The sequence below is a fragment of the Saimiri boliviensis genome, chromosome 15, assembly GCF_048565385.1.
Source record: "Saimiri boliviensis isolate mSaiBol1 chromosome 15, mSaiBol1.pri, whole genome shotgun sequence".
Classification (NCBI taxonomy): domain Eukaryota; kingdom Metazoa; phylum Chordata; class Mammalia; order Primates; family Cebidae; genus Saimiri; species Saimiri boliviensis.
Window position 1 is genome coordinate 71,986,831 of NC_133463.1, and position 14,883 is coordinate 72,001,713.

A 14,883-nucleotide genomic window follows, 5' to 3' on the forward strand; every position below is an offset into this window, starting at 1 on the left:
CCTGGGAGGCGGAGGTTGCGGTGAGATGACACCATTGCACTCCAACCTGGAAAACAAGAGTGAAACTCCGTCTCAAAAAAAAAAATTAAAAAATTTTTTGAGACAGAGTCTCACTCTGTCGCCCAGGCTGGAGCACAGTGGCGCCATCATGGTTTACTGCAGCTTCGAACTCCCGGGCTCAAGCCATCCTCCCACCTCAGCCCCCTGAGTAGCTGGAGCTACAGGCACGTGCCACCACGCCTAGCTAATTTTTGTATTTTTTGTAGAGACAGGGTTTCACTATGTTGCCCAGGCTGGTCTCAAACTCCTGGTCTCAAGCCATCTGCCCACCTCGTTCTCCCAAAGTGCTGAAATTACAGGCATGAGCCACTGCGCCCGGTGCACGTACCAAGTTTTAACCACTGTGCATTCCTGGCACTGTGTTAAGCACATTTTCTCCTTTCAGCTAACAACCACCTAATGAAAGGCACAGTGATTCCCATTTTGCAAATCCCATTTTGAAGATACTGGAGCTTGGAGAGGTTAAGTAACTTGTTCAGTTTCAGTCATTACGTGGCTGAAAGTTGGGAAATTCAGAAATGAGTTCGTACTCTCCGTGTTTCTGGAGAAGAAACACTACCACCAGTAATCAAAGACCAGAGTCATTCACGCATTTATGAAGGAGAAGACATGGAACTATACCAGGGGAGCCTTGATCAGGGAGCATTCATTGGACCTGGAGAACAGCAAATCTCAAAATTCTAAGACTAACATTTACTACAATTCTTATACTTTTAAGATACTTCTTGACTCTAGAAAGTAGAGATTGTTGACAAAATACTGGCTAATATCGTACGGTACAATATTGTGTCATATTACTCAGTAGGTAATAAAGGTTTTCCCCTATTTTTTTCCTATTCCTCTTCACTCTCACCAATTCCTCTTCCAACATTTATTTGTCTGCCAGGGTTCTTTCTTTCTTTCTTTCTTTCCTTATTCCCAGGCAGTGCTGAAGAAAGGTTCTTTAAAAAAACAAACAAACAAACAAACAAACAAACAAAAAAATACTATTTTATTTGTTTATTTCTGACACAGGGTCTCGCTCTGTCTCCCAGGCCGGAGTGCAGAGTCCTGATGCATCCTCAACCTCCTGGGCTCAAGTGATCCTCTCACTTCAGCCTCCCACGGGCCACCACACCCAGGCTAATTTTTGTATTTTCTGTAGACAGGAATTCTCTCATGTTGACCAGGTTCAGTGTTCTTTCTCCAACCCAACATTTTCCTCCATAAACCCACCCAGATTTCAAATCAAGTCCCCCAGATTTCAGAATCCACCTCTCTGCTAATTATTGTCCAAATCTAGAACCATCTCTTTTATCCAGCAGCCTGGGGTGGGAGACTCCACCTGAACAGCCTCCCGGCATTAGTTACTGATGAATTAATTCATCAAGATCCATTTAAAAACATTTTTCTGCTGAAAGGGTCAGGAAGTGTTTGGGTGCTTATGGATAAAAGGTAGTTTTTTGCCCTTTAGACTTAGGATTCCTGGGCTCGGGTGTTTCCAGCCTTTTTACCACTAATGAACCTTTCAGTTTCTCCCTGAAAGTTGTGGACGATTTGTGTATAAAATAAAACTGCATTTATTAACTAATAATTGTTTCATTTTCCTTTAAAAACTAGAATCCAGGTCAGGCGCAGTGGCTCACGCATAATCCCAGCACTTTGGGAGGCCGAGGCAGGCGGATCACCTATGGTCGGGAGTTCGAGATCAGCCTGATAAACATGGAAAAACCCCATCTCTACTAAAAAAAAAAAAAAAAAAAAAAAAATTAGCCGGGCTTGGTGGCGCATGCCTGTAGAGGTGGAGACTGCGGTAAGCCGAGATTGTGCCATTGCACTGCAGCCTGGTAAAGAAGAGTGAAACCTCGTCTCAAAAAAAAAAAAAAAAAAAAAAAAAGCCAGATCCTATGTAACAGCCAATCCAAATTTTTACCCAGCCCAAGTCTACCGGCATTGCTTCATTGTACATTAGAATTCCACTTTAAAGCAAAGCAGCAGCTGTTACGACCTTGGGAAGCCTGAGGAAAGGTAAAACATGAATAGCATTGGACCTCTGGCAATAATGGAAACAGTTCCAAGACTCCTATCACTACTAAGGATCAGCGGTCTGGAACCCAGAGTTATACACCACTGCCTCATTTGATAGAGAGGCGCTAGGGTAATTGTAATTTATGATTGTGGCCAGGTACAGTGGCTCATGCCTGTGACACCAGCACTTTGGGAAGCTGAGGTGGACTGATCAAGAGTTTGAAATCAGCCTGGCCAACATGGTGAAACCCTGTTTCTACTAAAAATAAAAAAATTAGCTGGGCGTGGTGGTGAGCACCTGTAATCCCAGCTACTTGGGAGAGTGAGGCAGTATAATCGCTTGAACCCAGGAGGCGAGGTTGCAGTGAGTTGAGATGGTGCCACTGCACTCCAGCCTGGATGACAGAGTGAGACTCCGTCTCAAAAAATAATAATAATAATTTATGATTGTTCAAATTTATGAGTTTATCAGGGTATTAAATGCATTTTCAACTTACAAAAATTTTAAATTACAATGGTTTTATCAGGACAAACCCCACTGTAAGTCAAGAAGCATCTGTATCTGATAAAGCTGTAATATCAAGAATAAAGAACTGCCGGGCGCGGTGGCTCAAGCCTGTAATCCCAGCACTTTGGGAGGCCGAGGCGGGTGGATCACGAGGTCGAGAGATCGAGACCATCCTGGTCAACATGGTGAAACCCCGTCTCTACTAAAAATACAAAAAATTAGCTGGGCGTGGTGGCGCGTGCCTGTAATCCCAGCTACTCAGGAAGCTGAGGCAGGAGAATTGCCTGAACCCAGGAGGCGGAGGTTGCGGTGAGCCGAGATCGCGCCATTGCACTCCAGCCTGGGTAACAAAAAGCGAAACTCTGTCTCAAAAAAAAAAAAAAAAAAAAAAAAAAAAAAGAATAAAGAACTGAAATGCAACAAGAAAAAGGCAATCCAATTTTCCTATGGCAATATCACTCATCATTAGTGAAATGCAAATCAAACCACAATGAGACAGCACTTCATACTTACTAGGATGGCTATAATTTTTTTTTATTTTTAGAGATGGGGGTCTCACTATATTGCTCTTGCTGGCCTCAAACACCTAGGCTCAAATGATCCTCCCACCTCAGCCTCCCTGGTAGCTGGGATCACAGACACAGACCATTGCCCTGGGTTTGTAATGACTTTTTAAAGCTGAAAATGAAGGGTGTTGGCAAAAACGTGGAGAAACCGGAATGCCCATATATCGCTAATGGAATGTAAAATGGTATAGACGCTTCAGAAAACATTTTGGCACTATGGAAGAGTTTGGTGGTTCCTCAACAAATTAAACACAGAATACCACATGATTCAGGAATACTACTCCTAGATATACTCGAAAGAACTGAAAATGGGTACTCAGATAGTTGTATGCCAATGTTCACTGCAGCGTTATTTACAGTTGCCAAAAGGTGGGGGAAAAAAGTTTCCATCAACAGATAAATGGATAAACAAAATGTGTGGAGGAAGTGCATGTGTATACACGCAGACATATAATAAAACATAATTCACCCATGAAAAGAAACAAAGTCCTGATACATGCGACAACATGGCTGAACCTTGAAAACACTGTAAATGAAATAAGTCAGACCCAAAATATACTGTAGGATTCTACCTCTTTGAAATATCAAGAATAGGCTGGGCATAGTGGCTCATGTCTATAATCCCAGCACTTTGGGAGGCCAAGGTGGGTGGATCGCCTGAGATCAGGAGTTCAAGACCAGCCTGGCCAACAAGGTGAAACCTCATCTGTATTAAAAATACAAAAACTAGCTGGGTATGGTGGTGTATGCCTGTAATCCCAGCTACTCGGGAGGCTGAGATTGGAGTGAGCTGAGATCACACCACTGCACTCCAGCCTGAGCAACAGAGAGAGAGAAAAGAAAGAATGAAAGAAAGAAAGATCAAGAATACACAAATTCATAGAGACAAAAAGTAGACTAGAGGTTACCGGGGCTGGGGCAATGGGGAGTTATTGCTTAATGGTTGCAAGTTTCTGTTTGGGTTGATGAAAAACTTTTAGAAACAGTGGTGAAGGTTGTGCAGCATTATGAACATAATTAATGCCATTGAATTTACTCTTAAAAGCTGATATAATGGTAAATAGTATGTGACATATATTTTACAATTTTTAAAAATTGACTTTGTTAATAAAATGAAAAAAAGTCACTGTAAACTACTAATCACTACTAACTTTTATTTTGTATTCAAGGACACAATCAACCAGAAGAAGAGGGTTCTTTTGCTCTGTCAAATAAATATATTTAAAAGCTAGCAAATGTCAGAGAAGAGTTTTATCAAGCCTATAAAAGAGATGAGGGAAATTTATTAATAGTTATTTACAGCTACACAGAGTTAACATATTGCAAGGGAAACATGAATATATTCAAAGGCTTCATTTCTAATACTTGACATTTCAAATTTTGAGAACATTAAAATTATTGTCAAACAAAACTCAGACCACATTAGCAATGGTTTAAAAAAGGGAGCAATTTAATCATTATATTACAGAGTGCTTTAAGAAGTTTTTAAACGTGTAAAAGAAAAAAAAAAGCTTAGTGCATTACAGTCTTTACATTGCTTCTTTTTTTAAAAAGTTAACAGTAGTATGAAAAAAGCCACCCACAAAGCCAGCTGTCTGAGTGAGGAAATCAGCTACATTGCAGCATTTTGGAATTACTAATAAAGCTATAGTTAAAAAATAAAAAGTTTATAAAAATGAAAGCAGCATGCATATTCAAGGCTTTTTCATAACATTTTCAATGGCTGAAAAACATTTAACCAAAAGCTTAATATTTATTATTCATTAAATTAGAGAAAATAAACTGGCCAAGCCTACTACATCCGGTCATTCAGAAAAACGTTAAAATCCAAAGCTAATTAAACTGAACATTTCTTCTACGAAGAAAACGCATTTTTAAAAATGGTCCTATGGTCACAAAAGAAAGGGTTCTTCCCAACATGAATGAACAGCACCAGTCTTTACAAAGTTTGTAAGTCAGTATGAACCTTCAGTCTCCTGATACAGCAAGAGTTAACAGTTAACACTCCCATGATTCGTAAGTGAAAAGCTAACTTTTAACTCATTATGATCAGTTCAGAATTTTTTCTCTATTCACTGAAATTATTATAAAAGTAGAATTTCACTGAAAGATAACTCTTAAAAATTCTGATCTGACACCTGTACAAACATTTCTGATTTCCATGTGATTGTAAGAAAACACTAAGTATATATTTACTATATGATTCTTTTCCACATTTTTGGTGCAGTATTTATTTCAAAGTTTCACCCTATCCAAATTATCATGGCAGTTTATTTTCCTTCTTCAGAATTAATTACCTTCAGTTTAATAAAAAGCAAATCAGCTTCTAATGGAATAAGTAACAGTAGAAACAGTGGTATCCATGAATGTGTTTAAAGACAGATCCAATTATTAAGGGCCAGTGATACCACAAAATCTTATTGTTTCAACATATACAAATAGGCTGTTTTTACATTTGAAACTTTATAAACCCATGCACAATTTTTAACCTTAGTGCTGGGTCTGATATATAAGACATCATAATAAATCAGGGTTGATTTTTTTTTAACCCATTCCTAACAATTTTTGCTCTGTAAAATGTTTGGTCACTCAAAGTTCTAAGCTTAATCACATCTCAAAGAACAGAGGCCATATAGCCCATCTTACTAGACACACATTATTAAGCTGGACGAAATATGAGGACAAGCTCTAGTGGTCATTAAACCCCCTCTGAAAGTCTAAGATTAAGAATGTCTCCATCATATTAGAATAAAAATGTACTGTATTAAAATTTAAATTGAATTTTTACAAGTTGTTTTTAATTAGTGTTCTATTTACATTGCAGAACTTCCACCAACTGCAGTAGTTTAACTTTGGCACAACGTTAAGTTCCATTTCTTTTGGGTATTGGATCCTGCTTTTTGAGTGTGTATGCCCCAAAACGTTTTCAATGTCATCAAAGATTAGGCCAATTCACAGTAAATCAGACATCTTGAGTTGAAGAATTGATTCTCCTTCAACGTTTTAGGCAGCTATAAAGGAAAAACATCATAAAAAACTGAAAATTTAAAGAAAATCGTATTTTAATTTTTACTTTTAGAAACAAAAATATCAATTATACACAAAAATACATCTTAATATTGAGATCACCTGCCATACGTCTTATATAATACACTAGACTTTGTGTGCAACTCATTTATATATATATTTCTTCATATGCTAGGCTTGCTTATAAACATTTATCACATTTATGTAATAATTTATTTAAAATTTTATCAGCAGGGAGAATATATTTGTCAGTATCTGTAATAAGCAGACTATGAAATCTAAAGACTTGCATGTTTTTCTATTTCTATACAAGGTGCAAAAGATATATATGTGTTGCCGGGCGCAGTGGCTCAAGCCTGTAATCCCAGCACTTTGGGAGGCCAAGGGTGGATCATGAGGTCAAGAGATCGAGACCATCCTGATCAACATGGTGAAACCCCGTCTCTACTAAAAATACAAAAAAAATTAGCTGGGCAAGGTGGCACGTGCCTGTAATCCCAGCTATTCAGGAGGCTGAGGCAGGAGAATTGCCTGAACCCAGGAGGTGGAGGTTGCGGTGAGCCGAGATCGCACCATTGCACTCCAGCCTGGGTAACAAGAGCGAAACTCCCATCTCAAAAAAAAAAAACGGTATATATGTGTTTCACTTTCTACAATAACTACTTTGGGAAGGTTTTGGTAACTTTTTTGGTAAATTGAACAATATTTAAATAAAGAAATAACTATTTAGAGAAGCCTATGGTGAATCCTCTTATGAGTGAAAATTTATTTTACTAAGTCGATAACTTGATGTTTTATAAATTTAGTCTTTTGGATATTTATAAAGCAAGGCATGCTTCTATACTACCACAAAAGTATATGATATGGTTTGGCTGTGTCCCCACCCAAATCTTATCTTGAATAATAATTATTAAGGGACAGTGATACCACAAAATCTTATTGTTTCAACATATGTAAGTAGGCTGTTTTTACATTTGAAATTGTATAAGCCCATACATAACATTTTTTCTTTTTGAGACAGAGTCTCTGACACCAGGCTGGAATGTGGTGGCATGATCTCGGCTCACTAAAAGCAACCTCCACCTCCCAGGTTTAAGCAATTCCTCTGCCTCAGCCTCCTGAGCAGGTGGGACTAGGGGTGCATACCACCGTGCCCGGCTAGTTTTTTGTATTTTAGTAGAGACAGGGTTTCACCATGTTGGCCACAGGACGGTCTCGATCTCCTGACCCCGTGATCCACCTGCCTTGGCCTCCCAAAGTGCTGGGATTACTTGTGTGAGCCACTACGTCTGGCCGCATAACTTTTAATCAGGGAGTGTCAGGGGAGGGAGCCTGGTGGGAGGTGACTGAATTATGGGGGTGGATGTTCCCCTGGCTGTTCTCATTATATTGAGTGGGTTCTCACAGGATCTGGTTGTTTGAAAATTGTGTGGAACACCCCCTATTGCTTTCTCTCTCCTGTTCCGTCATGGTGAAATGTGCTTGCTTCCCCTTCTTCCCCTTGGCCTTCTGCCATTAACTGTAAGTTTCCTGAGGCTTCCCAGTCAAGCTTACTGTGAAGCTAGCAGAAGAGTCAACTAAACCTCTTTTCTTCATAAATTACCCAGTCTCAGGTAGTTCTTTCTAGCAGTGTGAAAACGGACTAATACAGTGCATGGATAGCATACATCATACAATTTTTTGGAAAACTGTAGCTTTAGATGAATTTTCTGACCAGAATTAGTATCCATTTCAGTTAATATATAACATAAGAATTAGCCGGGCGCGGTGGCCCAAGCCTGTAATCCCAGCACTTTGGGAGGCTGAGGCGGGTGGATCACGAGGTCAAGAGATCGAGACCATCCTGGTCAACATGGTGAAACCCCGTCTCTACTAAAAATACTAAAAATTAGTTGGGCATAGTGGCATGTGCCTGTAATCCCAGCTACTCAGGAGGCTGAGGCAGGAGAATTGCCTGAACCCAGGAGGCGGAGGTTGCAGTGAGCCGAGATCGCGCCATTGCACTCCAGACTGGGCAACAAGAGCGAAACTCTGTCTCAAAAAAACAAAAACAAAAACAAAAACAAAAACAAAAAACGTAAGAATTATCTACACAAACTTAAAGGTCAAACTAAACTGTATCAAAAAATTCACATTATTTTTAGAAGACTGCAAATCCCAAAAAAATCATTGCAGAGGTTACAACAACAACATTCACTGCAGCAACAAATTTGTTGATTTAATCTTGGCTGAGTGCACATTCTTGTGTTTAGCAATAAAAAAATGCCTGTTAAAAATATTTTATGTATCTGGGTCAGAAGAAAGCCTGCTCTGAAGATTTCTGACATTAAGCAATGGAGAGCTGCACTTCAGGATAAAGCTGTACAAAACTTGTTTAGCTTCTTATAACTTAAAATGATTACATTAAACCATATAAGCTGGAATGATATTTATACTGCTTATTAAAATAAGTAAAATTTTAGTTTCATCTGTTATCCCTTTAAAAATATTAACAAGGAGAAAACCTGAAAAAGGATTGCCAAGCAGTAAGAATAGTGCTTGGTACATATTAAGCTCTCTATAAATAATTGTTAAAATAAATAAAACCAGAGAGAAGACATGAGGGAATTAAGGAAAAACTGCACAGAATCAGAGAGCACAGAAGTAGGGGATGGGATGCTGATGCAAAAAGCCAAGGAAATAAGTAAGCATGCTCCCATATAACACAATAATGAGGATTTACATCTCATTTCCTTCCTTACTGTTTGAGAACACTGCAGTCATTTCTGATAGCAAGATGTTATTTGGACTACTGACAGACATACATAAACATTTCATGACAACTGCATTGTTTTCAAAACAATGTACTTTTATCCTGGAATACTCCAAAACAGAGACTAGAGAAGAATAAAACTATGTTATTAAATTCCAGAAGTATTAAGAATTCAACTCCTAACTCCAAAGCAGGTATCTGATTTGTAATTAATCCAATTTATAAAAGAACTAAGATTTAAGGAACATGCCAACACCTTTCAAATTTAAGCCATATTTATTTGCATTTTTAAGACTACAGAGATATACTTTAAAACAAATACAATGTTAGTGCTGGTAGGTTTGTTTTATACCAAAGAATGAAAAGGTATTTTAAGCAACTGGGTTCATATCAAATCTGTTATTTATCTTTTGATCGCTAAGACAGAAATAATTTATATCACAATTTTCAAAGACAGATGCCACCTAACCAAACATTAATTTATATATGGCCTAGAACAGATCTTTGACTTTTAATGGAAAAAGATATTGAGTAATTTTATAAATTACTGAAAGGATACTGAGTAATTTCATAAAAACATAAAGCATTTTAAACTCTAGTTAAAAATCTAAAGTTTTGGGAGTAACACAATGAAGAAATAAAGATACCCATTTTCACCTAGTTTCCTAAAACTGCGCAATCCTCAACCCTGTGGTAAGTCTTTCCTTTGGTGTAGTTTTCCCCTTCTTTTCAATTTTCATTTTTTAATTCTTTCCTTAAATAGGCAACAAATGACTTTAGTGAAGGGGGCATTGCAATAAATTCATTTTAGTTATCTTTAGTATTTCTTTGGGAATTCCCCCCTGCCCACCAGTCTCCCTTCATAGAGATTGGGTAACTTTCTTTCAAAACAAAGTAAAAAAAAAAAAAAAAAAAAAAAAAAAGTCCAATTCATATGAAAAACAACAATTAAGACAACATTAAACTCTACATAATATACTACTACTAATAAAACTACACATGATAATAATTTATGTCCTGGCTACACTAGTGGTACCTAGTCTTCTTATTAGGGAAAAGAAAAACTACTTCAGGGCCGGGCGCGGTGGCTCAAGCCTGTAATCCCAGCACTTTGGGAGGCCGAGGCGGGTGGATCACGAGATCAAGAGATCGAGACCATCCTGGTCAACATGGTGAAACCCCGTCTCTACTAAAAATACAAAAAAAAAAAAGCTGGGCATGGTGGCACGTGCCTGTAATCCCAGCTACTCAGGAGGCTGAGGTAGGAGAATTGCCTGGACCCAGGAGGCGGAGGTTGCGGTGAGCCGAGATCGCGCCATTGCACTCCAGCCTGGGTAACGAGAGCGAAACTCCGTCTCAAAAAAAAAAAAAGAAAAACTACTTCAGAAAAAACTATCAAAAGTGAAGATGACTGTTACAACAAGGTGACTGTTCAAAATGCATGTGGTTGATGAACATATATGCAGATTAAAAATTTGCATAACTTACATTTCAGTCATCTGATTTAGAAAGCTTCCGTTTCACATGTCGAGGGGGTTCCCAAGTGTCACTATCATCTGTCTCTTCTTCATCCTCTTCCTGGTCATCAATAACTTCATCTTCCTCCTCATTTTCCTCAAATAATTCTATACCTAATTCTGATCTTCTCTGTCTTTCTGCAAACCACTCTCTGACCTGCTCATATCCCATATGTGATTTGTTAACAAGTTCATCAAGATCTTGCTCATTAAGAAACTTGTGCTTCAGGTAATAATCCTTAAGGATTGCAGTTCCAGTTTTAAATTTTATGAGTGATGGTCCCCTGTCCCAGTTGTTAATTCTTTTGCTTCCTCTAGGCCGCCCACGCGGTCTTCCTCTTCCCCGTCCTTTGGGTCTCCCTCTCCCTCTTTTCCGAAGGGAAGACAGACCATTCATACCACTTGAATTGGCGCTCTGATAGTAGTAATACCATTTCAAGTTTCCATTCTTCCAAGCATAACGTGTGTCCCCAAACCAACTAACTATGTCTGTTCTAGCAAGCCCACTTTCTTTGGCCAACTTGTCATATTCTTCTGGTGATGGCCACTGTGTCCGGACAAACGCACTCTTAAGCATGTGCAGCTGCTCAGGTGTTTTTTTACATATCTTGCCTGTACTCCCTGATTTAGGTGTACCAGATTCATCTCCAGGAGAAGTTTCTCCAGGTTCTTCTTTGGAACTACCTGCATTACTTTCATCTATTTCCATTTTATCTTCCTTTAAAGCTTTTGATTTCTTCTTCTCTGTAAACCAAGCATCAATTTCTCTTCTGGTAAGTTTGGTTTGTGCCCTTAACCTATTTAATTCTTCATCTGTAAGTACAGAGCTGTTGAGAAAACTTGCCTGAAGGACACGAAGCTGCTCTGCAGTTTTTTCTTTAAACTTTTGGGGAGTAAAGTCAGGAAACGGATTCCAGGATTGCTTAGGCTGTGCAGTAACAACACTAGGGGATTCCGTGGTTTCATCACTGGAGTCTATAATAATGGTGGCAGAGGAATCATTGTTGAGATGTAAGCACTGATTACTCTTTGAATTTCTCTGGTTGTACCTTGTGTCACTAAACCATTTTTTAATCTCTCCTTTCGTCAGGCCTGTTATTTTCATAAGTCTAATAATTTCTGAATCATGGGGAAACTGATTTTTAAGGTAGCTAACTTTTAATTCTGCCAGTTGCTCTTTTGTCTTTTTTGCCCGAATGCCAAAAGAATCAGGGTTTATCAATGCAGTTTCATGTTTGATACTTTGCGAAGTTGGAACTGCTGCTGTTGCTGGCTTTGTTTCTGCAGTAGGCTGAGCAGCAGGTGCCTGACTTTTCTGTACATTAGTTTGACTTGGAACCCCTGCCACTGTCAAGGCTATAGGTGCTGTAACTGGTAAGGTGTTTGTTCCAGCCACTTGAGTAAGGACCAGACCAGGCTGACCAACTATTTGGCATGTCTGTAAAATAGATGGTAAACCATTACTCCCTGTAGAAATTTGTGTAGGAATAACAGTTATAGTCTGAGGTACAGTATGCACTGTTCCATTGAATTGTTTCCTTCTTGCCTCTTCTACTTCCTCAGGAGTCCAACTAACACCATGTTTTAAACGTTGGGCTGAAAACCATATCTTGATCTGTTCCTCTGTATATTTCGCTTGAGCAGAAAGAACCGTAATTTCTGACATTGTTGGATAAGGGAATTTGTTGTAGGTGTTAAGTAAAAGGGGGTTGTTGTCCAATGCAGCATTGTAGGTGGGAATGCTATTAACAGGGATTAAGACTTTGGGAATCAAATTAGAATTCTGCTGGGCAGATACAGCAGTTATCACCTGTGCTAATCCAGGAAGAACTGCTGCTGGTGTCACTACTGTGCTGGCAGTATTTGGATGTATTCTGTTTACAATGGAAGTACTTGTATTAGATTCAGAAGATGAAGAACTTGGATTTTCTACAATTTCTTCACGGTCTGGTTTGATTTCATTTTCTTTCTCTTCAGGAACGTCCTCAACTGAGTTATGATGAACTGCAATCCGTTTGTTTTCCACTTTATTTTTCATCATTTTCATGATAGGAGTTTTACTGATAGATATTCCTGAAGAAGAAACTTCTGTAGATTCCACTTGCTCTGCATTCTCCTCTTTAACAAAACTACCATCAAAAGTCAGATCATTTATTGTTTGTTCAAAGATTGTCTGGTTATTACGTTTGACCATAGTCAACTTAAAATTATCTTCTCCTGGGTGGTACTTCAGATTATGCTCAGAAAGTGCATCATACCTTTTGGTAAGAAAATTGCATTCGACACAAACATAGGATGAATTTAGCACTACATTGGGATGTTCTGAATCCACATGAAAAGTAAACATATTTAGATCTGGAGTTTGAAAAGTACAATATTTACATTCATATCCGCCTTCAACTTTTTTATTTTGCTGATTGTCAGAATCCACAGATTCATGAACTTCTTCATCACTTGAAATACTCTCTGCTCTGGTGTTTTCTACAGGTGTAAGTACAGGAGGACCTTCATCCAAATCTGATATCAACTCAAGGTCTGGATCTTGTTCACTGGCAAGAACCATGCAAGGTGTTGTTGATTTTCGTCTGCTTGCCATTCTGATGTTATGAGGAGAAGCTCAGTGGTGATTAAAACGCATTGAGGCTTAAAACTGTTCAGTGTTCTTCATTTGAAAACAATGGCTTTTGGTTCTTCAAGTCCATTTTTGTGCTCAACGAGTCTCGTTAGCAGCTTTCTCATGGTGCAATCAAGTAAAGAGCTTATTGTTGGCAGATAAAATACTGCTGAATTGCTGAAATTTTTGAAGCACAACTCCAATCACCTACATTAAAATAAATTTAAAAATGTTTTAAAATGAGTAACTATGATCTTTTAAACAAATTATAGTTACAGTTCACTTACATGAAGTTGCTGAATAGCTCAGTTATGAAGATCTAGAATAAGGTAAGAATCAGGAAAAATGTCCTCTAAGGATCAAAATAGCTGTTTTCAAGCCAACTCACTGAAGGTTAAGTATTTTACCTTGAGTCAGACACAAGATTATTTATTTGAATTTTTTTGCCACCTATATATTAAAAAACAAGGGAGAAAGGGCCTGCTTTGGCAAGCACACTATTATTAATGTGAAGTGGCAACATTAACAAGGGAGGCACTTTAATACTATATAAAACATTCACAGATACTATTATGGCCAATAAGCGTATAAGAAATTTAGCCTGGTCAACATGGTGAAACTCCATCTCTACTAAAAATACAAAAATTAGCCAGGTGTGGTGGCAGGTGCCTGTAGTCCCAGCTTCTTGGGAGGCTGAGGTAGGAGAATCACTTGAACCTGGGAGGCAGAGATTACAATGAGCCAAGATTGTGCCACTACATTCCAGCTTGGGCAACAGAGTGAGACTCCATCTCAAAAAAAAAAAAAAGAAAAGAAATAAAGAGAGAGAGAAATTTAATCCATTAGTTACATCCTCTTCTTCCTACTGATCTATCTCATCAGCGAAAAGCATGCTTCAAGTATAGCAAAAATAGCAAAGATGGAGGATGAATGATCAAAGTTTCAGAAATACTTCTTTTTTGAGACAGAGTCTCGCTTTGCAACCCAGGTTGGAGAGCAGTGGCACGATCACTGCAACTTCTACCTCCCGGGTTCAAGCGATTCTCTTACCTCAGGCTCCCGAGTAGCTGGGATTACAGGCACACACCACCATACCGGGATACTTTTTGAATTTTTAGTAGAGATGAAGTTTCACTACATTGGCCATGCTGGTCTCAAACTCCTGACCTCAGATGATCTGCCCGCTTCAGCCTCCAAAAAGGCTGGGATTACAGGCATGAGTCACCAAGCCCAGCCTATCAGAAACATTATTCTTAGCACTTGCCACAATACTACCAGAAGTTATAAAGCACATCTAATCACATCAGTCTCCTGATATAGGTTGCCAATGCTGAAAGAATAAAGTTCAAACTCCCACTCCCACTGCTTCACTTGACTAGCCTTAAAAAAATAAAAACTAAATAAAGTTCAAACTCCTTGCAGGACATGTAATTCCTTTTACAACCTGGTCTAACCTCACTTTCCTGCCTCCTTTCTTGCCAGCCTTCTCCTTCCTCCTATTTCCTTATGCTTTAGGTACACCAGAAATGACTGCCATTCCACAGACATTCAGTGCACTTTCAGACCCTTGCTCAGGCCCTTCCTTGGGTTAGGACATTCGATGTGTTGATCTGTCTACCCTCTAGGTCAGCAGTCCCCAACCTTTTTGGTACCAGGGACTGGTTTCATGGAAGACAATTTTTCCATGTACTGAGGTATGGGGGGATAAGATGGTTTTGGGCTGAAACTGTTCCACCTCAGATCATCAGGCATTAGATTCTCACAGGGACTGTGCAACCTAGAGCCCTCATATGTGCAGTCACAACAGGGTTGTGCTCCTATGAGAATCTAAT

The 14,883-nt window shown here is 38.8% G+C and overlaps 1 protein-coding gene across 3 annotated transcripts in view; it reads right to left on the minus strand.

Annotated features, from left to right (window-relative positions):
• Positions 1-4,275: 4,275 nt before the first annotated feature.
• ZHX1 (zinc fingers and homeoboxes 1) overlaps positions 4,276-14,883 on the minus strand; it is a 31,673-nt gene continuing 21,065 nt past the window's right edge. For 2 of the 3 annotated variants that reach the window (XM_039464413.2, XM_039464412.2), the window contains exons 3-4: positions 10,409-13,258; positions 4,276-6,152 (exon numbers count right to left, since the gene is read on the minus strand). In XM_039464413.2, the coding sequence (XP_039320347.1) occupies positions 10,412-13,033 (2,622 nt within the window). In that variant the 5' untranslated portion in view covers positions 13,034-13,258 and the 3' untranslated portion in view covers positions 4,276-6,152; positions 10,409-10,411. Of the gene's footprint in view, positions 6,153-10,404; positions 13,259-14,883 lie in introns of all 3 variants that reach the window. The other variant, XM_074387102.1, reaches the window with a different exon arrangement.